We start from the raw sequence: 25311 nt of genomic DNA, 5'->3' as shown, positions 1-25311 counted from the left end.
AGTGCGAACAGTATTTTTTATAACATTTCCAAACTCTTAATACATCGCTGGGAATACCTAGCGCGGTAACAGCCAATATCAGCTCCGAATAAGCAGAGGCAAATAGTTCAGACTGGTGGGGACGCTGGCAGCTGCTTGGAGCCCAGCCAAGCGGGGGATGCTGGCAGCTGCCTGAAGCAATCTGGTCTCACCCACCTGGGCGACAGATGCCCGGCTCCAGGCCCTCCAAATGCAGCAGGCTTAAGTTGGGGGGGGGGGGTCTGGAGCCACAATGGGGGAAGATGGGGATGGTAGCCCTGGCGGGCAAGCCTGGATCATCTCCGGGCTCGCCTGCCGAGATTGGGACCATGGTGGTGGGTGGTGGGCCTCGACTGGTGAGCCTGGAGCAACTCTGGGCTTGCCAGCCGAGATCAGGACTGTGGTGGAGGTTGCGTTCTCAGTGGGCTCAGCAATGGGGGGGGGGGGAGATGGGATTTACACACACAAGTTTCGTGGGCTCCAACTTGTACCAGCCTAAATCCAGAAAACTATTTTTCATGATGCACCAAAGCCACAGTGAAAAACTCATCCACTTGAGGTAAAATAAAACTTAATGCCATAAATCTGTAAAGAAAAAAAACCCCTCTTTATTTTTATTCATAGGTTTTCATTCAATATGAATCATTAAAACCTAGACAGGAAAAATAATTATGAAGTAACTGTTATTGACTTGCAAGTAGTGGATATGCCTATTCAGAACACTTTCCAAAGCTCTGTCCAATCTTTTTCCAAATATATCTTTATTAATAGGGATTCCACCACTATGTCACCTAAGCAAACATTCGTTTTAAAATAAATGCAAAGGATATGAGAAAAGAGTGTACAACTAAAAACAGAATCATTTAAATAGCAAGTATGATGGCGTTGTCTGTGCATCCCGCCAACAGAATCACTCTTTGAGGAGACCGGCTGGCTCATTAAAACCATTGGAACATGACGTTTCAAAAATACTCTTCAACCCAAGAACAGTTTCACTATAACATAGCACACTTTTTGATCGGTTGTATTTAAAGACTTCAGCATTACAGACTATACGGTGGATTGTCAGCACTGTCGGAATAGTGAAAGTGTAAGAAGATCCCCTCCGACTTCTGCACCAGTCAAGTGACTCTCAAAAATCATTTGAGAGCAAAGTGGTATCAGCAAAGGGAGGAGGGAAATCAGCAGAAACTGCTCTCCCCTCTACCCCCAACTGAAGTGTCAGTCTGCCAGTAGTACTGTTATGCTGGTGGAATGACGCCTCAGGATCCAGGTTTTGGTCCTGAATTCTAACCATTGTTCTTCGCTGGCTTCAGTATACAATTCAGAACTGATCAGGAATTCAGTTCTTAGAAAGACTTTGATATACCTGTAGAATTCTGTCACAATAATATTCTGTGCCATGTTGGATCTATCGATTTATGTAATATTTATCCCACCTTTCCTACAAAAAATTCAAATCTGTGTGTGAAATTTAGCAGCTGTCAACATGCATGTGTGAGAGTCCAGAAGTTCAGAGATATGCTGGATGAGCCATGACACCTAAATGAAATTGTCAGCATTCACCAGCATTTGTCGACGATAAGCAGTATCATATACCAGTGAATGCTTGCATCACAAAATCTGTGTGAGATTGGTACCTTTTATATGTGAATGTCACTGTTCACTGCATTTTACTATACCCATATTCACATACAAAATGCAATGGATCTTTCACTTAAACCAATTCAAATTTGTAACCCTAAAAATGGTCAATAAAGTAGATAAATAAATAAAACTATTAAGTGTTTTGATTGTAAAGGAATTTTTTGTACTTTGCTTTTCATGTAATTATTAGATTTTATACAGGCCAAAATATTAAAATAAATAACACTTTGGTTTTTAACAACCATGGAAAAATAGAGTTGTGTTGCAAACCAGAAAAAAACCACTTTTAATTTTGTTTTGTTTTTAAGAAAGCAGAAGGTGAGATTCCAAGGATGCAAGAAGATGAGCCTGGAAATGTTCAAGAACTGGAAGAATGGAGGGTAAGATCTAAAGGCCTTTGTGTAGTTCAGAGATGCCAGCATGGACTCTATGCATAGACTGTATGAGGGGAGCAGTTGCTGTGTGTGACAGACAGCTGCATCAGGACAAGTTGTCCCAGGTCATAAAACCTTGAGAGCCAGGAGGTTTGAATATAAAAAACCCCCCCTGAGACTTCTGTAATTGGCAGTTGAGAGAGACCGTTAAGAAGCCTGCCAGTTGGAAACTCACGGTTGAAGCTGGCGGTTGAAATGAGAGGGAACACATTTGTTTAGGATCAAGGACGATCCCGTGTATGAGAAAAGTGATTTGAGTTTCCTTCAGGGAAAAAGCTCCTAAGTGAAAGGGATGGTCACTAACCAGTTTTAAGGAATAAAATTGGAGGAAATTGTGTGTTTGTTCCTAACTTCTCCAACTTAAGAAATACTGTTTCCAGACGCTTACGTTTGTACAATTAAGCAGTGACTGCCAAGTGAGCAGTGACTGCATCTCAATATAAATCAAAAGAATCTACGCCTTACAGTGAAATACATCAGATACATCTGGTGTCCAATCTTTTGGCTTCCCTGGGCCACATTGGAAGAAGAAGAATTGTCTTGGGCCATACATAAAATACACTAACACTAATGATAGCTGATTCATAACGTCTTAAGTAAGTTTACGATTTTGTGTTGGGCCACATTCATAGCCATCCTGGGCCACAGTTTGGACAAGCCTGAGATACGTCCTGAGTTTAAAATATCTATTGTTTGTAAATTTAACTCAAATTTCCTTATTCCTTTGATTTGTTACCAGCCAAGTTTATTTTCTGAAACCTTACTAACGTGACTTTTCCATTTTCTCCCCAAAGAGACAAATAAAACCATTTTGAGTTTTGATTTCAATAAACCTTTCTTGTGCCATATATACTGCCTTTTATAAAGGAAGAGTTTTTTTGGCAGATCCCCCAACCATCTTAAGTGTGGGACAGCAAAAATAACAAAAGACATGTCATAAATCTCTGAAGTGATAGTGGTGGTTGGTGCGGGGTAACATAATTAAAACAAGAGGAGATTCATCATACTATGCATTTAAAATCTTATGAGCAACATGTTGAAAACCCTAAAATTGCAGTGATGTCTCTTTCATTACCAAGAGCAAGGTTGTGGACGCTGAAAAACAGAAGGCTGACTTGCTTCTATCAAAACTTGCTGCTGATGAGGAGAGACGGAAATGGAAAGAGGAGCTGAGAAATCTGAGGCTTATAGAAGATAAGCATGTTAAGGAAAGAACTGAAGCTTGGGAATATCATCAGGTAATGGGAGCATGTATTGTAGTTGGGAAATAGGGGTATTTATTGCGTGGGACCGAGCTCCAACCTTGGAACGTTCTCTGCCTTGGAAGCCCTGCAGCCTTAAATCAGGGATTTTAAGGCTGTTGGAAAATTGGGACAGAAAATAGTAAATGGTGCTTTGCCTCAAATGCTTGGGATTCCTGTGGGCGTCAAAGTCAGGGCTCTGGTACTTTTACTATCTTTATCTTAAGCTGTGTGAGAAAGCTGCTCCCACTGATGTCATCAGTGTGTGTGTGTGTGTGTGTGAAGTGCCGTCAAGTCGCAGCTGACTTATGGCGACCCCTTTTTGGGGTTTTCACGGCAAGAGACTAACTGAGGTGGTTTGCCAGTGCCTTCCTTTGCACAGCAACCCTGGTCTTCCTTGGTGGTCTCCCATCCAAATACTAATCAGGGCTGACCCTGCTTGGCTTCTGAGATCTGACGAGATCTGGCTAGCCTGGGCCATCTAGGTCAGGGCGATGTCATCAATACCTACTTCCTATTGAGTTTATATTGGTTATGTTAAGATCCAGGGATAGTGCAAGCTGATTTACCATGATTCCCCTGAGGTAAATCAGTATTGGTTCAAACTAGCCTGCTTGGTTTAAGACCGATGTGATGTTCAGTTGCATCTGATTTTATTGGTGTAGTTCAGGTTTAGAAAAATATCAGATTTAAAAAAAAGTTTATACCCTGAGGAATAGCGTGGGGGTGGAGCAGAGGAATTGCTGTGGGAGGAGAGACGTTGTCAAAAATTGCCCCCTTACCCACTGGCTGAAATACAGAAAATGCAGAAAATGATGTTTGATTTTCCTTCTGTATTCTGCAGAGGAATCTTTCTATAATAAAAGAACAAAATGATGAATTGAGAGGAAACATACAATCGCTTAAAGACAAAGTTGCGGCAAAGAAGGCAGAATGTAAAGCACTTGCTCAGCGATATAAGGTAATATGTGTTTTTATCATTGAACTTTCAGAAGGGCAAATGTTTTATTTTTTCAGTGTGGGGAGGTGATGGCCTGGAGAACAAGGGATCATTGCATAAAAGGGTTTTAAATGTAAAAGCTTTAAAATTAAAAGATTTTAAAAGGTTTGTCCAGAGTTACATAGGATTTACTACCCTGTGGTCAGGATTATTTCATGTGCTCCCTATTTTTTCCCTGTGAATTTAAAACAAACAAGCTATGGCTAACTTAATATTGTATGCCCATAGCTTCATAAGTGTTGCCTTTTGCTAGTGTTCAGATTACAGACATAATTGTAGCAATTGCTCTTGACTTCTTACCAGTGTAGAGTTATCCATATGCTCTGTGGTACAGAGGCTAGAGTTTTGGATCCTGACATGAGAAACCCTTAGGCTCAGATTAGATAATAATACAGCAGATCTGTGATCAGGATTTCTTGTGGGTTATTTTTTAGTTCAAAATGGTCTGTGTGTGTATATGCGGGGGGTAATGAGACAATAGATTTTACCTATCTGTGGTGGCATTTACTCAGTCTAAATTGTTCATTTCCCAAATACTTTTTAGAAGTGTATGTTTTCCCACAATAGGGAAAATATCTACTTTGGGAAAGTGGCACAGGGGAAAATGGTTAAACATCTTCCATAATGCCACAGCTCTTATTTGATCTCTACCCTTCAATGGCTGCTTTAAACTAAAAAAAGTGGGAGAACCCATTCATGAATCAGGTCTAGTTTGGCCCACCTGTGAAGCTCACTGGCTGCCCAACCATGGCCTTGAACAAAGTATCAACCAATCAGGAGTCATACAAAGTTGAACACTGCTCTGAACTCTTTTACAGGAAGCTTGGGATTCAGCAACAAATGCTTGCATTTTCCTGTAATAAGCCTGTATTAGTGGCATAAAGTAATGATTTGATATTACTAACAATAAGTATATTTCCCATCCTAAGCATTTATTTGCTGGCCTGACAAATCGTCGAAACAAGCAGACATTTCAGTGATCTGCAGTGCAGTCATTTACCCAATATACAATTATTTTTTAAAAACCTGAGGTTTAATCAATCATTTCCATATTGTCTTCTGCTTTGCTTTCAACATAATTAGCTTAAAAGAGTTATACCCGAGACAAAAGTGAAATTTACACACCTGGAGAAAGCTGAGAATGAAGAGATGCATAAGAACATTTGCTGCTTTTTTGACGTCTCCACAATCTTCCCATTCAGACTGCGCAAAGGCGAAGCTCTTATCACCTTTGAAGAAGAAAATGGTATGAAGAGTGTATTTCAACACAGGACTAGAAAGAGGCTTGGATTAAACGACAACTTTTATTCATAAGAAAGGAAACATTAGAACATAAGAATAGTAGAGCCTGCTGAATCAGACCCGTGGTCCATTTTGTCCAGCATCCTGTTTCACACAGGCAGCCAACCAGTTACGCTGGAGGAGGAAACAAACTGGGTGTAGGTTCTCCTCTGATGCTCCTTCCCAGCACTGGTATACAGAGGGTTCCTGGCTCTATTTAGGGAGATTTACTTACCATGGATAGTGTCATTTGATGGATCTCTCTGAATCTGGCTAACCCCATTTAAAAACTATGCTCGTGGCCATCGCTGTGTCCCGCTGGCCGTGAATTCCAGGTGAATTACTCACTGTCCTGATTATCTTTCCCATCAGCTTCATTGTTCTAGTATTAAGGGGGAGAGAGAAAAAGTTCTCTCGATTCACTGTCTCTGCCTTGACCTGGATGGCCCAGGCTAGCCCAATCTCGCCAGATCTTGGAAGCTTAGAAGGATAAGAGACCACCAAGGAAGTCCAGGGTTGCTACACAGAGGCAGGCAATGGCAAACCACCTCCGAACGTCTTTTGCCTTGAAAACCCCACCAGGGGCTGCCATAAACCAGCTGTGACTTGACAGCAAAAAAAAAAATCACTTTCTCTATCCTGTGCATGATTTTATCAACCTTTTTCTTTCTTTTATCTTTCTTGATCCTTGATATCGTTTTTCGATAAAATAATGTGTATATGGAGCAATGAAATGCACATCGGATAATTTTTAAGGTTTTATTAAAATTTGTCTTTGAAATTATATTGGAAGCACCTTGAGCTGCTTTCTAGCTGACAGCCAGGCAGGCACCAAGGAAACAGCAGCGAGCCTTATGGAAGCTGTTTAACCAGCAGGCTTATATAAGAGGCTTTCCTGATAGCCTGCTCCCATTAGACCACTAAAATGCTATGCTGGGGATCATGGTGTTTGCATGTACAAAAGCCATATCAGAGGGAGCCTGTAGTATTGAGGGGAATTGGGTGAGTGATCTGTAGCTTGGTGCAGTTAAGGAGATAACACAAGGTTTTATTCTGTCTGTCCTACAGCCCCGCTTCGCTTTCTCCTCCATCTTTCTTTCTTCCTCCTCTCCTTTCAGTATTGAAGGGTCTAGTCTGCTCAGCAACGGACTACTGTCTCCCTAATGGGACAAACTTTTAAAAGAGAAGAAAAATAGGGCTACACCAAGCAACGTGTCAGCAAACCAAAAAAGGAAAAAAAGAGGCAAGGTGACAGCTTTATTGTCCTGTACAGCCCCTACGCGTTTCACTGTTTAAGCTTCATCAATGGGATCAGCGTTCTTTTTGCTGAACCTTTTCACAGCAGTTGAGTTCTATTCTTGCATCTTTTTTCCTTTTTTGATTTGGGGACAGACTTCTAAACGTCAACATGACACTAGCTATAGCTACTAAAATATAAGTGAGATTGAGTAAAATAAAACAACCCCCCCAAGCTGGATCCATCCCTACTGAGCTTTTCCTATGCACAAAAATTGCTGCTGTGGTGTGTATATTTCCAACACATGTGTTCCATCACTCATGAACCTTTTTTGAGATATACAGTCTTAATGTTAAGAACCTGCAATTCCATGATCATGTAAAAAATGTGCTGTATTTTAAGTTGCCCAGGAACTGCTTCGAAAGTCTCATCATATTGTGAACCTGGAGAATGCAACCACAGTCGTGACAGCCCGGCCCGTTGACCTGGAGATGGGAATAACATTTCAGGTAACTGAGAAGCCCATATGAAAGCTTTTCAAAGGGTCAAGACTAATTATCTGTCAGCGGTAGTTGTTCTAAAACATACTTTTCTAAGAAGCTGTAATCTTATGCATACTTGCTTGGAAGTAACTCTGATCTACCTTGGTGGGACTCATTTCTGTGTAAACGTGCTTAGCACCAGGCTCCATCCCTTTGTCTTGAGTGACACAGCTGTGAATGTTCTTGGGAGTCCAGCACTGGTACGGAATTTGTCCTTACGACTGGGAGGGATCCATATAGTAATCTGTGTCAGACATGACACCAAGGATTCTCATTTCATTAATTCGGTTTAAGTTTCTTTTTAAATACGTTTATTAGAAATTTTCAGAAACCAAATGAACATAACATTCTCAGTCATATACATACAGTGTAGACAATCTTTCAGGGAGTTCAATTTGAATTAATCATTCATGTCGTACTGGAATTCTGTAGTTTCATCATGCTTCAGTCAATGAGTTTGAAATCTTAAAATCTTCTCACCTCAAAATTAGATGCTTTCCCTGGCTTGGGGTGGGGGAAAGAACCTGGATACTTTGGGGGAAGTGGAAGTATCTCTAATACTTACATTCTTATCAACCCTATAGTTGTTTTACTACATAGCATCATTCATAATTGCATATAAAACTGAATTGTTGGCAGATTTATGGCATTTAAAAGTGTAAATGCCTTCATTTTGTCCAAATGAAATTGCAGATATGCCCAGAGGGGAAAAGAGAGCACCCGCTGGAAACTGGAGCCTCCTTTGCTAGCTAAGAACATAGCCTTTGATAGCAAAAATTAAGATCACCTCTGCAGCTTTGATACCTGCAATGAGAGGACTGCATGCTAGGCCCTCCTGACTGCTGTACAGCTGCCCTGGATGCACCTGTGACTGCTGAAGCCCAGTAGTGGCTTGAGAATTAGTGGTGAGGGACAGAGGCTGGGCGGGGGGGGGGGGCAGCTGCCCTGCCCTGGCATGGGGTTATTGAGATGAGGTAAGGGGGAGAGGGTGCCCTGCGCGGTGCTCGCCCGCTTGCCTGCTCACCAAGCTAGCCAGCCCTGGCAGGTGCAGCCGCACCTCTCCGTCCCAGTTGTCTGCAGCCTTCGCAGCAGCCATTCACACTGTGTGTTGCCCGTTGCTGCCACAGCAGGTAGCTCATAGGTTATGAAATATGTGATGGTGGGAATATAGTTGGGGGGGGGGCATCTTGGCTTTTGGCCAGGGCCCTAGAATCACTGAGGCCACCCCAAGGTCAATGCTTGCTTGTCTGTAGAAAGGTGTCTCTATATCCTTTGTAGAGAGAGGTGAAACCTCTACAGAAGTCACCCGAGGAAGTCAAGTTGCAGCCTGCAAGTAGAGGAAGACCTCACATAGCTCATCTCTTCAAGATGGCAACACTTTCTAAGTGCAGAAATGTGTCTTGTGTTTGAGTATTGTATATGTCTACAATATACACAAGGATTGTCATTATGCTATGGATTGTCCTACAAAAAACCCCTCATACTACGTGGTTCTCAGCAATCATTTTAGTGATTAAAACCTGATCGTAAATATTTTTACTAGTTGCAAGACCAAATATTTTGTAGAAGTTCCTCAAAAAAATCTAATGAATTTGCTGGAATGTTTAAAAAAATTCTTAGGGAAGAACTGGAGGGGTGGTGCTTTCCTACTCACCAAAATATTTCTAGTTGTTTTGCTGTAATCCAGATTTACAAACACTTAATTCCTGATAGTTACAGTTTTTGATGAATTCCAGTTCTGCAGCCTTGAGCTGCAATTGCGCTTCCCTATCCAGGCAGTGAGAATGGAAGCATGCCTAAGGAAGCTGATGGCATGATCGTGGTTCTTTTTGCTGCTCTGGGCAAACATGGCTGCGCTTCTGGATTTTATGTCAATTTATAATTTTGAAACTGGCTTTAATTTTTCCTCTCCAGCTCTGTGTTAAGATTTCCCAAAGGAAGATTAATGTTTATAACATCCCTAATCTACCAATCCCTAATGAATGGGTAAAAGACAAGTTGGAACTGAATTTCTGCAGAACTAAACTGGGAGGAGGAGAAGTCCAGGATGTGACTTACGACAGACAGTCCCAAATGGCCATCATTACATTTGCCCAACCTGGAGGTAATTTCTGAAACATTCCATAACAGTACTTAACTTTGCAGGATCTGATTTCCTTTGGATGGTATTGCTTTGGCATTGCCAATGTTCACTTGTTACTGTGCAATTTAATGTGATGCTAAACTAATCCAAGATTGGAATTTAAGGGTTGGATTTTTATGAGCGAGCGTTTCAGTAAATTTCTGTTGTGATAAGGATACAAAGCATAAATCTAAAGAAGGCATCCACTGCTTGACTGGAAGCAGTGTTCCAAGTGCAGTTTTTCCTGTCTTGTATCTTTGAGAAGAAATTTCTGTCTGCTGCACTATGAAATTCTTAGAAGCAGCTGAACAGTCTTTAAGGCAGTAAACCCTATGACTGGTTAGCAGCAGTGGACATTCAGTATCGCATGGGAGGGTGGAGTGAGTATAATCACCTGCTTACAACCTTTCTGAATTGCTTGCTAAATTCACAAATTATGGAATCAGTTTGGAAGATTCCCAACAACCAGGATCAGTTTTGTTGGAGGAGGAAGTACCCTTTTTGTACCACTATACGAGACGACTATCCAGAAACGAAGAAGCTTTTAAAACTTCTCTGAAATTCATTACTGAGTTCTAATTTGCTCTGACCATGTTTCACTGTTGTCTCATGTGTGGGCATTTTCACACTTGCTGGATAACGCACTTTCAATTTACTTTCAGGGTACTTTGCGACTGGATTTTACTGAGTGAAACTGCAAAATCCACTTGCAAACGATTGCTAAAGTGCATTGAAAGTGGATTGAAAGTCATTATTCTGTGTGTGAAAGTGCCAATAGCTTTCCCATCCTTTTTGAAAACTGTTGTCTTGTTTTCTCATTTTTATCTTTCTTCTTATGCTTCTCCTCAGGGCCAAACTGTATGACATGGGGGGATCCATGATCAGATCTCCTGTAGGTGTCCCCCCCCCCCGGGAGCTGGTTCGAGAAAAAATGTTAGTTTTGTGGGTGTGCACGCTCATGTTTGTGTGTGATTTGTAGTGCCATTCTGAGCAGAGTTAAAACATGAGTTTTAACTCGTCCCTTTTAGTGCACTTAGTAGGGTACATTATATGTTTGTGAGATTTTTAAAATGATGTTATCCGCCCTGAGCCGGCTTGCTGGGGAGGGCAGACTATAAATATGAAAAATAAATAACTAGTGGATGAGTAAAATAGTGAAGGGAAAATGGTCCTTATCTAGCAGTGCAGCCCCATCCTAATTTGGGCCCCTTTAACTAATTAAAAAAAGAAGGAGATCTGATCATGCATTTTCCAGCAACTGGTTTAGTGTGCCTTTCAATCTCACCATTCTGAAGCTGCTAATGTCCAGGCAGTGCCTCTTTCTTGTGCTTACTGTATAGTTCCACATTTGAATTAGTGTGGGTTAGAAGAAGAGTTGGTTTTTAAAGTACCACTTAAGGGAGACTCAAACTGGCTTACAATCACCTTCCCTTCCCCTCCCCACAACAGACACCCTGCGAGGTAGGTGGGGCTGAGAGAGTGTGACTTGCCCAAGGCCACCCAGCTGGCCTCATGTGTAGGAGTGGGGAAACAAATCCAGTTCAGCAGATTAGCCTCCGCCGTTCATGTGGAAGAGTGGGGAATCAAACCCTGTTCTCCAGATTAGACTCCACCTCTCCAAACCACCGCTCTTAACCACTACACCACGCTGACTCCACGCAGGTTATTTCGTAACCTGCGTTTGTGAAAAGAAATGGAAAGAAAGAAATGATGTTCTTCCCCCACCATTTGATAACTCGTGTTTTACTTTTCTCTCAGCTGCTTCTTTGATGTCTTTTAGATCAGCCTGTAGGTAGAGAGAATAGCAGCACCTAGTATGTGTGTGTGTGTGGGGCGGCGCAATTAAAATTAAATATTTTAATATTTATTATTATTGCCCTACAACAGGCTTTCCATAAAACCGGGCTCATTTCAAAAGCATCAATCAATTTAGATGCTAAATATTAACAAAAGAAAGATAATGATTTTTGTGGCGATCTCTGGCAATCAGACTGTTTGCTGGTGATTGCTGTGTAAATTTGGAAAGGAGGAAATTAGCTATTTCCATGTCTCCCTTTTTATACACCAACATATTCAGGCACAGGGGGTATCAGGTATAGCTTTTTATTTGAAACTGCCGGCTGAAATGAGGATTGCCAAATGATGAATACAGACATCCTTTTTGTCTTTTGCCTCAAGATGCCAATGTTCCCTAATGTCTTCATTGGTTTTTAACTCTAGTTGCTCACAACGTTGTGAAATGGGCAGAGTACCCTTTCCGCACAAGTGAACAGACTTATAGGGTGATGGTTTCCCCTGTTGTAGAAAAGTACCTGAAAAGATTTGAGGTAAGTCAATACTGGGATGGCTAAATGGGAGGTAGTAATCAATCTGACTTTTGTATGTTCCACCACATTTTATGATGTTTACTTGGAAGCACACATCTGCTGAATTCAGTGGGAATTGTTCCTAAGTAAGGGTGCACCAATTTGCAGCCTCAGTCCCAAGATGTAAGAATAGTTGTTTTCCTTTCCCCTTTCCTCACATAGAATAGCACGAAAGGGCAGAGTTCACAGTATTAGGAAGGAAACAAAAGGTTAGAGGTGTTCCTAAAAGGTTTGGCATTCTTAGTTAGTTGTGTGCACTTGTGTGCACTTGCCTCAGCTCTGCCTCTAGCAAGGAGGAGCTCAAAGGCTCACAGCCCCACCTCTCAACAGCCAAGGGTGGGCCCAGCAATCACCCTCAGGCAGACAGGCACTGTTCACTCAGCAACAACTTGCCAACAGCTCTGTCTCCTGCTCTTACTCCCAGCTCAGCTGCCTCAGCTCTGCCGGTCACATCTTAAAGTCAAGCAGTATTTATTCCTGCGCGAGTGTTTGCGAGCCAGAGTGTTCGCACTTCAGATGCTATGGGAAGGAAATCACTTTGGAGATTTTTATAACCACAACATTTATAACAGGATTCATACTAAGCCTTGCTGTGCTTCAAGTCCTCTGTTTTTCTCCCTCCTCCATCTTCTGTGATTTTTGGTTATAAAAATCTCTAAAATGAATTACTTCCCATAGCATTTGAAGAACTGAGCTGCGGCTCATGGAAAACTCTTGCTGGAATAAATGTTATTAGTCCTTAAAGTGCCACTGAATGTCTGTATGATATAACTTGAGAATAACCAAGATTTCTTACTAAAGAATGAAGTGGATGGATTTATAACTCTTAGCAATTCTTGAAAAGTTTACAAGTTTTCCTTTATTCTGCTGGGCAGTAGTGAGGGCCCAGGATGCTGGGAGGGGGCATGTTTACTGTTTGTTTCCTTCTGAAACTCCCAAGCAACAGCCTGGTACAATGAAGGAGTAATTACTTGGCCAAGGCTTCAAGAGCCAAAACCCGCCTGGGCCACCGCACTCACTCACATCAAAGAATCGTGGTTCTCACTTTTGTTTTAGCAAAACAGTAAAGCACCAGCAATTTGTGCATGGTGCCGTATTACTCCCTAATGGGGTTGCTCCCTCCACCCCATCCAAAAGAACAGTCATGTTCTGACAAGAGGGTTATATCTTAAAAGGGGTTTTAAAACAGTCAGAGTCTGTGAGTATAATGAGGGTGTCTAAGGCTGCAGTCCCGAGAGTCTGTTCCACAGAGCTCAGTAGAATTATTTCAGGCTGGACCAGTTAGCTTCTGTAGAGCGGAAAACCAGCATCGAAAAGGAATTGATAGTTTTTTAAAACTCTGAAATGAATGGAACAATGGAGTGAGGTCTCAGCGGTAGCAAGGTGTCAGTTCTCAACAGCAGCACTGCACCAATTTGTTTTTAAAAAAGTATATGCAACATCTAATTTTCTCCCCTCTCTTATCTCAGACTTTTTCAGGAATATCCAAGAGAACATTATTGTTGACAGGCATTCAGGACATGGGGGAAGATGAGGAGAGCATGCAGGATATGATAGCAATCCACTTCCAGAAATCCAGTAATGGTGGTGGGGAAGTTGAATTCATCAGATACGTTTCAGAAGGAACCAAAGTTGCTTACTTTGAGACAGATAACGGAGAATGTTATATGATAGGCTGCGGCTGAAACTTACCTGACCTTCAAATTCTGCCAAGGATCTCACAGAACCTCAAAACGATTTTGTAATTTTTACTATTTGCCCTTGACAGTGTTTTGTGTGTGTGTGTGTGTGTTCAAATGGAAACGTCTGTGGTCCAGCTTGCAGTTAGCCATGACTGTCCCTTAGAAAACTAGAGGTCTTATTTGTCATAAATAGCTTGATCCTTTTGGCTATACAGTGACTTACTTGTGACTATCTGCAGTGGCACTGGGGATGTACAAGAGATGATATGCCATATGTAATAATGGGGAGAGATAATTTATGGTCTGCAGGTATTCTGAGCATGGGTATGCCACTCTTCAAGCAATATCTTCAGTCTCTATTTATGACACCAGTTAAGCCAGTTGTCACATCTTGTTGACATAAGTTCACAGGTTAGTGCTACATGTACACAGGCATCACGGAAATGATCTAGAGGCTTATAGCGATTCTGTACATGCGGAGAGGAGTGTTGGTGGATTCCTGGAGGTTTCTCAGCCTTCTTTTCCTATCTTTGTGTTCCCCATGGAACCAACTAGTACGTATGAGGAAGTATTTGGATTCATGCTTAAGACTTGTTCAATCTCTCCCCACACGTAATGCAGTACCTTCTATTCTGTATGATGTCATTAATCAAGTCAAGGTTCTTGGAAGCTTTAATCGTGTTATAGAATATAGGACTTGCCATTCACTTCTGCTGTGTACTGCCCTGGGAATTAAAAGCAATTCAGTTTTGAAGAGATGGACATCTCAGACCTTTCCTGTCATGCTTGGAGCAATGGGGTTATGCAATTCTTCCTGTTGGTTTGGCAATGGTTTCTATTCTACCCTCCCCCCCCACACACCAAAAATCCTAAACTCTGGCTACAGTGGCCTTGTGATTGTGTTTTTCTGCCAAGAGCTTCTTTTTCATGAGTAAATAAGGCAAATCCGTTTGAACTTTGTTCTTCCCAATAATCACTTTATTTAAATATTTATTTATGACTTTGAAAGGTTCGTATTATTTATATCCTGCCTTGCCTCCAATGTATCTTAGGGCTGCGTTCAGAGTATTGTCCTGCATTATCCTCACAATGAGCTTGGGAGGTAGGTTAGGGTAAGAAGTCTCAAGCTTTGATCTCACTAGCACACCTTCAGATGAGCCAAGCTGAAAATTTATTCTTTGTATGTCATAACTGAGGAACTTCACACCTATAAAAGAAACTAATTATTTTAAAGTTATGTGGGGTGTACGTTTTTGCTGGGAATTATTTGTTCAAAGTAAGTTTACCATTCTATTTTCTGCCTTTAATTAGGTAAGAGCGTGTTTTGAATGGGTGGGAAAATATCTGGACATTTTGAGGGATGGAGCCTGGGGTGGGTGGGATTTCAGCAGAGTACAGTGCCATAGAGTTCACCTGCCAAAGCAGCTGTTTTCTCCAGGGGAACTGATCTCTACTGCCTGGAGCTCAGCTGTAATAACAGAAAATCTCCAGGCCTCACCTGGAGGTTGGCAGCTCTACTCAAGACACCTGTTCGATGCAGGAAACCCATTTCCCATTATATTATTTTGAAGATTTTCTAAGCAGCCTAAACCACAAACAGAATTGCTTCATTAGTTCAAGCTAGTGCTCTTAAAATATATAGTATAACAGCAATCCCTCCTCCCCTCCCCCACACATGGTGCTATATCTTGAATTTTTGCCTGCATGTTCGAGGCACTAGGGCTACTGCTAGGGTTGCCAGGTCCCTCTTCACCGGCGGGAGATTTTTGGGGTGGAGGAGGGTGGGGTTTGGAAGGGGAAGGACTTCAATGCCATAGAGTTCAATTGCCAAAGCGGCCATTTTTCTCCAGGTGATCTGATCTCTATCGGCTGGAGATCAGTTGAATTAGCAGGAGATCTCCTGCTACTACCTGGCAGTTGGCAACCCTAGCTACTGCCGAACTCTCCCAAAGAACAATAATGCGCCATGTAGAATGTAAAACGCATATAACAATACATACAAATTGTATGGAAAGAAACAACTTCGATTGATCTGGAAAAATAGAGAAGGTTTAGCTGGGCAGTGAAAACTTTCCCCGTTCCTCTAAAATAACGTTTTAAATTTAAAGTATTTTAATCTCGACGGTAAAGAGGTTACCACATTATGTATTCCCAGCGATGTATTAAGAGTTTGAAAATGTTATAAAAAATACTGTTAGCACTTTGGCCCCTTTAGTTGTGAAGACGTCTTCCATCCATTTTTAGCCATGCCATCCAAAAACCAAGGGGTTACCGCACTTTGTATTCCCAGCGATGTATTAAGAGTTTGAAAACGTTATTAAAAAATATCGCTTTAAAGAGTTTTTTGGATACCACGTCTTATAAATGGTTGGAAGACGTCTTCACAGCTTAAGGGGCCAAACAAAGTGCGAACAGTATTTTTTATAACATTTTCAAACTCTTAATACATCGCTGGGAATACATAATGCGGTAACCAAAGTGACGTTTTTTATAACAGTTTCAAACTCTTAATACATCGGTTCTTGTAGGTTATCCGGGCTGTGTAACCGTGGTCTTGGAATTTTCTTTCCTGACGTTTCGCCAGCAACTGTGGCAGGCATCTTCAGAGTAGTAACACTTTGTATTCCCAGTGTTACTCCTCTGAAGATGCCTGCCACAGCTGCGGGCGAAACGTCAGGAAAGAAAATTCCAAGACCACGGTCACACAGCCCGGATAACCTACAAGAACCAATGAACTCTGACCGTGAAAGCCTTCAACAATATCTTAATACATCGCTGGGGATACATAAGGCGGTAACCAAAGTGATGTATTAAGAGTTTGAAAACGTTATAAAAAAAACATCACCTTGGTTACCGCCTTATGTATCCCCAGCGATGTATTAAGAGTTTGAAAACGCTATAAAGAACATCGCTTTGGTTACCGCATTATGTATTCCCAGCGATGTATTAAGAGTTTGAAAACGCTATAAAGAACATCGCTTTGGTTACCGCATTATGTATTCCCAGCGATGTATTAAGAGTTTGAAAACGCTATAAAGAACATCGCTTTGGTTACCGCCTTATGTATTCCCAGCGATGTATTAAGAGTTTGAAAACGCTATAAAGAACATCGCTTTGGTTACCGCATTATGTATCCCCAGCGATGTATTAAGAGTTTGAAAACGTTATAAAAAACATCACCTTGGTTACCGCCTTATGTATCCCCAGCGATGTATTAAGAGTTTGAAAACGCTATAAAGAACATCGCTTTGGTTACCGCCTTATGTATTCCCAGCGATGTATTAAGAGTTTGAAAACGTTATAAAAAACATCACCTTGGTTACCGCCTTATGTATCCCCAGCGATGTATTAAGAGTTTGAAAACGCTATAAAAAACATCGCTTTGGTTACCGCATTATGTATCCCCAGCGATGTATTAAGAGTTTGAAAACGCTATAAAAAACATCGCTTTGGTTACCGCATTATGTATCCCCAGCGATGTATTAAGAGTTTGAAAACGCTATAAAAAACATCGCTTTGGTTACCGCATTATGTATCCCCAGCGATGTATTAAGAGTTTGAAAACGCTATAAAGAACATCGCTTTGGTTACCGCCTTATGTATTCCCAGCGATGTATTAAGAGTTTGAAAACGCTATAAAGAACATCGCTTTGGTTACCGCATTATGTATCCCCAGCGATGTATTAAGAGTTTGAAAACGTTATAAAAAACATCACCTTGGTTACCGCCTTATGTATCCCCAGCGATGTATTAAGAGTTTGAAAACGCTATAAAAAACATTGCTTTGGTTACCGCCTTATGTATCCCCAGCGATGTATTAAGAGTTTGAAAACGCTATAACAAACATCGCTGGGGATACATAATGCGGCAACCAAAGCGATGTTTTTTATAACGTTTTCAAACTCTTAATACATCGCTGGGGATACATCATGCGGCAGCCCCCTAAGCAAAAGCGCGCGCGGCTTCCCCCAAGCACCCGCTCTCCTGGTTGACCCTCCCCTTTCGAAGTGCTTTTTACAGGCGCCTCTAAGTCATAGAGAACTACACCTCGTTTTTTTAAAAAATTAATTTTTATACCATAACACACAAAACAAAAACAATAAACAATATTTAAAAAAAACTAACATAAGAAAATACAAAAGAGTAGCTACATAGACTAATTAGTAGATTCGTAGTTGCAAAGTTATAAAAACCAAAAAGATACCCCTTCGACCCTCCACCCGCCTTTAAAAAGCGACCCATCCCCCGACTTCCTGTATTCACAGTTTTAAAAGTATCTATTAACAGTAAAATATAAAAATATTAAAACTAGTTCCTATCACTCACTCACTAAAGTAGTGAAAACTACTTTTGCCGGTTGGCCCCAATCAGAACTACACTTCCCAGCATGCACTCTGCTACACCCGCCTTCCGTTTCCAGGAAAACAGAAGCGACGCCGAACGTCGCGCTGTCGGATTTCCCAGGACAGGTGGGGCGGTCGCCAGGGGACACCTGCGGCCTTATGGCAAGTGCGAGTGATCCGTTTGATGTTCCCTTTTCAGGCTACTGCGGCGGAAGTTTGGCCTCGGGGTGCATTAAGCCCACGTGGCCTTTCGTCTCTCTCTCTCCCCCCCCTTCCCCTTCTTATCCCAAGCTGCAGCAATCGCGGTAGATCTCGAAGGCCGTGCAAACGAGCCAACCCCCCCACCCCCCCAGCGTCACCCCTCTTGCTCCGGAGAACCCTGGCCCCTCTGCTTCACTTGCATGCTTCCCCCAAGCATCAAGTACAGCCGCGGGATAAGGACGCGTTTAATCTAAGTCCTGGGTTGCTGCAGGACTGCCAAGAAACCCTGAACTGTGATGACTTAAGAAATATGGCTTTCCTTGGTTCATTTCATTTCATTAACCTTTATTGGCATGCCAAAAGACAGAGATACCTCCAAAGTATACAAGGTATACCAAAAGACAGTATACCTCCAAAGGGCCATACGTATAAGTTGCAAGTCGGGTTAATAAAACTTTTCCTTGCCCTTTAAGAACTCCTGCAAGAAATTCAGCCATGGCAGCCGTAACGTTAGGATCATGATCACTCAAGGGAAACTTGCATTTCACTTCATTACTCCTGTATCTCTTGTACTGGAGCAAAGTCAATAGCAGTTTATCCCGCAGTCACATAGAAGGGGCAATCTAAAAGGATGTGGTCAGTTGTGTCCAACAGATTTAAGCCGCAGGTGCATAAGCGTTGATGTCTAGGGGGCTTTCCTTTGTTAAAGGGCCTCGTGAGTTGCGCTAATCTTTTATGCCTGGATTTACTGGTCGGAAAAGCGCTCTGACTTGCGAAATTGAAAGGGAGGAGGAGACCATGGCCGTTTATGCACGGGAGGTTTGGCCTTGGATTTGCTGCTCTCCACATGCTCATTTTCCCCATCCGAATTCTCAGAACTCTGCCTGGGGGCTTATTGTTGAGTTTAGAGAATTTGGATGGGGAAATGATGCCTTCTAAGGGAACCCAAGCGGGAGTAGAGTAATTCTAAGCACACCTGCAGTCGATGGGGGTAAATATTCTTAAGATCAAAGTAGAAAGCATTTTTAAAAAATATTATTTGTCCTTAGTATAAGGTTATAGATCAAATCAAGCCTGAACTGACCCTAAAAGCTAAAATGACTAAACTGAGGCTGTCGTATTTTGGTCATGTCATGAGACAACAAGAGTCACTGGAAAAGACAGTCATGCTAGGAAAAGTTGAGGGCAGCAGGAAAAGAGGAAGACCCAACAAGAGATGGATTGACTCATTAAAGGAAGCCACAGCCTTCAATTTGCAAGATCTGAACAAGGCTGTCAAAGATAGGACATTTTGGAGGACTTTCATTCATAGGGTCGCCATGAGTCGGAAGCCACTTGACGGCACTTAACACACACACACAGTATAAATTAAACTTTAAGTATCAACGAGCAAGCTTTAAAGTTCCCCAGATGTCTTCTGTCTGTAGAGATTTATACCGCCCTTCCTTCATAGAGTTTATGGCAGTGTACGTGGGTCTCTCTACCCCATTCCCTATTTTAACCTTACAACAATCCTGTGAGGTAGGTTGGACTGAGAGGGAGAAAGTGACCCGCCCAAGGTCACTATCCTAGAGTTGCATTTTACTAAGTCCAATGAAGACAACAGCATTAGTAGAATGTGACTCTGTTTAGGATTGAAGTTATGGTGAGCTTCCTGGCAATTACAGATTTGAATTTAGGTCTTCTAGGTCCCAGGTTGGCACTCTTAACTACTCTGACACACTGTCCCTCACCAGCTGTTGTTACTCAAAACAAAAAAAAGAAGGGGGGAGAAGAGAAAACTATCGTTGGGTATAAATGAAAAACCCTGACCTGGATGGCCCAGGCTAGCCTGATCTCGTCAGATCTCAGAAGCTAAGCAGGATCAGCTCTGGTTAGTATTTGGATGGGAGACCACCAAGGAAGACCAGGGTTGCTGTGCAGAGGAAGGCACTGGCAAACCACCTCTGTTAGTCTCTTGCCATGAAAACCCTAAAATGGGGTCGCCATAAGTCGGCGACTTGACGGCACTTTACACACACGCACATAAATGAAAAACCCTTCCATATGCGAAATCATCTTGGGGCGGGCGGGGGGGGGGTTTAGCTCTTTCCTTTTCTGCCATTTACTTGCAGAATAAATCTGCTACTAAGCTTCTTATACCTTCTTCAGAAAGCTTCCCCACAAAAGCAGCTTGAGAATGATGTTGCTCAGTGGGAACAACAGCAGGGGTTGAACATGTTAAGAGCCCCGTCTGTCCCCAGAAAATGCAGCCCTGGCAGTTACGTTTGCAAAAGGGGGGTGGGGAAGGCTTTAAAAATGAACATGAAAGAAAATGTAAATTGTAGTTTAATCCTAAGTGGGCATTTGATCTGTTTGTTTTCTAGATTCAGTTATAGACATTAATATTTATTTTTATTTATGGGTAACCTTCATTTCCTCAGATGACTCCTTCCAATGGCACCTTCCATGTAATATCCTATGCTGTTGCTCTGAAGTGGCTTTTTGAGGTGGTGAAGGGAGATGGAGGATAAGGGAAGCCCCACTGCATGAACAGAATTCCATTTGTGCTGCTTGGTATCCCACTCTCTGTTTCTTATTGGCATGCAGATAATTCTAAAAAACCCCGCTTACAATAAACATCTAACCTCCTTCCTGCACGGCAGCAGGAAAATGCTGATTTAATTTGTGAAGGAGGGGGATCACAACACAAGGAAAGCGTAATGAGAACATTTATCCTGTTCTTGCACTGTTTAAAAGGGGCATCCTATACTGGAGAAAATGACCATTACGTAAGTGAACTCTTCTAGCAATATTTACTTAGAGGCTCTTAAAAATAGGCCTGGCGTCTTCTTAGATTAAAAGTTTTCGGGTAAGACTGAGAAACTGTCTCTTTGGATCTGTTTCACTTTTCCTGCTAGAAATAATAGACAATGATGGTTCTGATCTCTTGTCAGTTAAAATAAAATTGGCTGCCCGCAGCAGAGTTTTCAGGCATTAGTCCTGCTGTGCTTGTCTAAATCTTCCTACTGTGGCAAAGTTCTGAGGGCTCGCCATTAAGTACCTCGCACGGAGATGTGAGGTAAAATTGACTTTTGTTGCAAGATGTCAGCAGCCGTTGGCAGTTTCTTCCCATAAACTGACATACCGAATTACGTACAAAGCCGTCTGCATTTTCACAGCCGTTGCAGCAGGTGACAGAAGCCACTCAAGAGGGGAGCGTGGAGACTTCGCCCTTTCATCCAGCTCCTTTCTGCTTCCCCATCCATATCTAGAGATTTGATCCTGCAGTGCTAAACTGTACTAGCGTATTGGTATGCAAGCCCATGTGTGCTTTTTTGTTTGTTTATTTACAGTTATTTGACCAGCAGAGAAACATTGTTAAAATTTTGGTTCTCGTAGGTTATCTGGGCTGTGTAACCGTGGTCTTGGTATTTTTACTTATTTATACCAAGACCACGGTTACACAGCCCGGATAACCTACGAGAACCAATGAACTCTGACCGTGAAAGCCTTCGACAATATTGTTAAAATTGGTCGATGCCGAGCCAGGATTACCATTTTGATGCGCTAACCCGAGCTCTTCGCATTCTAGTGGCAATGTAACAAAACTTTGCCACTGTGTAGGAAATGTTGGCATCTTTATCCTCAAGTAAATATTTAGTAATAAAATCATCTGAATGTCTAAAAACTCTGCTGTAGCCGGCATAGCAGCCGAGGCTGATGAAAGGCATGATGTGTCACAGAGGCGATCTGGGCCTTCAGCTGTAGGCCAGGATCTCACAGTACCCCCAGGGCACAAACCAGTTCCTTCAGGAGGAGTGCAACCCACTCCAGGACAGGCTGAATCCTCAGTCCTTGAGCAGCTCTGCCAGTGACCAGCAGCACTTCAGTCCCATTTGGATTGAGCTTCCGTTTATAGATTAAATAAATTACTGGATCTTTCTATTCTGGACTGGTCTTGCCTTATCAGCCTCCAAAACATATTTTTATTTCCTCTCTGGTTCTTAAAATTAGGAGAGGTTCTTCCGTGTAAATGTTCACATCACTGGTGAAATGGGATCCACTTCTTTTCTAGAAGGAATCCAAAGTGATCACAAGATGTGCACTTGCAGTCTTTGCGCAGGCAGCCCCCAGCAGTTACCAGGTTAAGAGTGAGAACCAGAGATAGACAGTTAATCGCTGTAACTTGTACTTTTGGTGTCCCTTGTGTTTCTTCACAGGCTACTGCACAAGCTGCCCAGCCACAAAAAACCATTGTAGTCTGTGGCATTCCAGATGGCCTTCTAGAGGATGACATCATGGCTGATATACTAATGATCCATTTTCAAAAGGGAAAGAATAAAGGCGGAGATGTGGAAGGCATCGTCTACCCTACGCCAACCAAAGGAGTTGCATACATAACGTTTGAAGACAGGCAAGGTAACATCAAAGGGAGGAAATACAATTTCAGGATCTTGACCATAAAAGCGGAATTTACAACGTCAGCCATAAAAAAAAAATGGCTCAGAGGCAGAGCATCTGCTTGGCATGCAGAAGGTCCCAGGTTCAATCCCCAGCATCTCCAGTTAAGGACTAGGCAAGTAGGTGATGGGAAAGCCTCTGCCTGAGACCCTGGAGAGCCGCTGCCGGTCTGAGCAGACAATACTGACTTTGATGGACCCAGGGGTCTGATTCAGTATAAGGCAGCTTCATGTGTTCATGTGTGTTCAAACCCCAGCATTCTGAACATGCTGGCTGTTTGCATCTTGGTTTGCAATCTCTCGCCGTTTCAGGATTTGCTGCCATTCATCAGGCATATAAATGTAAGCAGGCTCTAGAGAAAGCGTTTGTGTGGGTGTTTGCAATACTCATACATGAATCAAGTCTATTCCCTGCCTGCCAGATGAGAGCTTTTGCAGCCAAGCCTTGGGAGAGTAAAATTGCTGCCAATTAATCTTCTAAAGAGACAGGCTGCTGTCTCTCTCCTCTGAATAATTTTGCTGCAGTGTATAAAATAATCTAGAGACCATATTGAGCAGTAGGGGAATCCCAAAGGAAAACATCAAGGTGGAGGGAAAAACACATCTCAAATATACCGGCTGTGAGATCAGCCATAAAGCATTGCTATCTTATGTTTTCCCTTCGAAAGACAAAAGTAACCTTGAAATTTTTTTCTCAGTTGCAGAGAATGTCCTTGCAAAAGCAGAGCACAGCCTACAGGACAAGAGGCTGCCTGGGGACTGCCCCCTGAAAGTATTTTTGTATGGGGAAAGTGTAAGTAAGACTAACTTCACCTTTCACTTGAGAACTGTATTATGCTATATTCGTTAAGGCCGTCTGGCTATTAAGAGGGGCTCTTCCTGAAGTGAGGGGTCAGCTCTCCCTTCTTCATGGACACAGGAATGACCATCCAAAGTGGACCCTCCTGTGCCTCTGAAGAAGCAGATTGTGACTAACAAATACTTGTCCCGGAACAAATTTTGTTAGTGTAAAGGTGCTAAAGGACTCCTGTTTAATTTTGGATCTTCCCCGTTTTTGTTTTTTTTAAATTTAAGATTCCCAGTCAAGATTGGAACCACAGTGCCAGAGAAGGGTAGAGGAAAACGTACATAACCATTTCACCAGTTGAAGCCAACACCCCCCTCTCTCTGATTTCCAATGAAAGAAAACATGACAGGCACAGAGAATGTGCCTGTCTTTTTTCTTTGCCGATAACAAATCAGGGCAGTGGTCGCAGCTTCAGTTGGTGGAATTGTGTGGGTGTGGGAAGTGTTTAAACCCTTTCTGCATGATACAGACATGATTGGCTGCTGTTGACTTTGAAAAATGCTGGAAGATGCAATCAAAGGTCTCCCAGCTTCTCCCTTGTAGAGTAATCAATGCTTATATGAACAAACTCCCGGTATAGGGAGGCAGTTCTTTTAAGGCTTGTTAAACCATTCAGAAGTCCTCCAGAGGTCCTCGAGAATATGAAAGGAAAGTCAGTCTTCTAATTTTTTCTGATAAGCATCATTCCTAGATTATATTTCTTTTGGACAGCATTTATTTCCTTGTTGATTTATTATTATATGGCCCCATCAATGTACATAGAGTTTTATAGAAATATTATTAAGTTCCCTGCCCCATGAAGCTTACAGTTTAAAGTTTAGTAGGGAGGAGACAGCTGAGGCAACTGGAACTAAATACTACAGATTTCTTTGAGCTAAAAAATTAGTAATATCTTTCAGCCATTAACAGGGTTTTTTTTATCTTTAGGTTTTTACCTGTGTTTCTTGTCTCCTTGATTTGTCTATTTTGAGAGAAAGATACACCTTAGGAAATCTTGTGGAAGACCTTAAGAAGAATTTCCCAGTTTTGAGCTTTGGAACTTTGCATTCTGATGGACAAATAAATGTGCAGGGACCGTTTTCAGCAATAAGGTCCCTCCAAAACAAGCTTGTGTTAAAAGTACACAATTCTCTTTCAAAATCAGATGTTAAGCCTGGGAGAAGAGAGCGCGCGACAGATCCCAGGCCTAACACCAGACCACCGAAAAGTGATTCATCCTTCAAAGTAAGCAATAATTTTGTTCAAAGCCCCCCAAAAGAGAGATTAATTGTTGCTTTGGACACTGATATATATCTCTACATGAAAAAATTCAAAGAAAAGATGTATCAAGAGAGTCTAAAAAAATACGGTGTTATCAGTCATGAGTTCCAAGATGGCGAGGTTACCACAATATTTCTTGACAATGACCCTTCTAGCCCAAGTCTTGGCCAGTTAGAACTAGCCAAATGTGTAATTGAAAACTTGGCAGCATATTTGCAGAGTCGTTTGCGCAAAGAAAGATTGTCCCTGGAAGGATCCAGCAGAGCTGAGAAACAAAAACACAAACAGGCATGTGAGACTGTAATCTCACAGTACCCTCATGTTCTGCTTCTTGCATGCTCAACTCACACAGATATTATAGGAACCTCTTCTGACGTTTATGAGTTTACACAGCAAGTGAATAAAATGGTAGGGCGTTTCCCAAAAGAACCTTTGGGTTAGTTGTGTGGTTTTTTAGGGCAGGCCTGAACACTGCGTTCAACATGTGGTTGCCACTGAAAATGCAAGCCTTGGGTCAATTTTTGGCACACCGACCCAAGTTGGAATATTTTCACATCTTGTGTGTCTTTCCTACACCACAGCATTGGTTGACAAGGTGGGAGAATGACACAAATAAATGTCCCTGAATGGGTACACAGGACAGTCCTA

At 42.1% G+C, this 25311-nt stretch overlaps 2 protein-coding genes across 2 annotated transcripts; both read left to right on the top strand.

Annotated features, from left to right (window-relative positions):
- Nucleotides 1–281: 281 nt before the first annotated feature.
- On the top strand, nucleotides 282–13573 carry NMI (N-myc and STAT interactor). The gene is made up of 9 exons (XM_056861173.1): nucleotides 282–374; nucleotides 1974–2045; nucleotides 3179–3337; nucleotides 4185–4301; nucleotides 5424–5586; nucleotides 7261–7367; nucleotides 9315–9504; nucleotides 11743–11849; nucleotides 13358–13573. The coding sequence occupies exons 1-9, from the start codon at nucleotides 282–284 to the stop codon at nucleotides 13571–13573; spliced, it is 1224 nt and encodes a 407-aa protein (XP_056717151.1).
- A 7243-nt stretch (nucleotides 13574–20816) lies between these two features.
- RBM43 (RNA binding motif protein 43) lies at nucleotides 20817–25104 on the top strand. Its single transcript, XM_056861172.1, has 4 exons — nucleotides 20817–20885; nucleotides 22317–22515; nucleotides 23255–23349; nucleotides 24331–25104. Exons 1-4 carry the CDS (start codon nucleotides 20817–20819, stop codon nucleotides 25102–25104), a joined length of 1137 nt encoding a protein of 378 aa, XP_056717150.1.
- The last annotated feature ends 207 nt before the right edge of the window (nucleotides 25105–25311 follow it).

Source organism: Euleptes europaea, chromosome 15 (genome assembly GCF_029931775.1).
Source record: "Euleptes europaea isolate rEulEur1 chromosome 15, rEulEur1.hap1, whole genome shotgun sequence".
Lineage (NCBI taxonomy): Eukaryota > Metazoa > Chordata > Lepidosauria > Squamata > Sphaerodactylidae > Euleptes > Euleptes europaea.
This window is presented reverse-complemented; position numbering and strand designations above follow the sequence as displayed.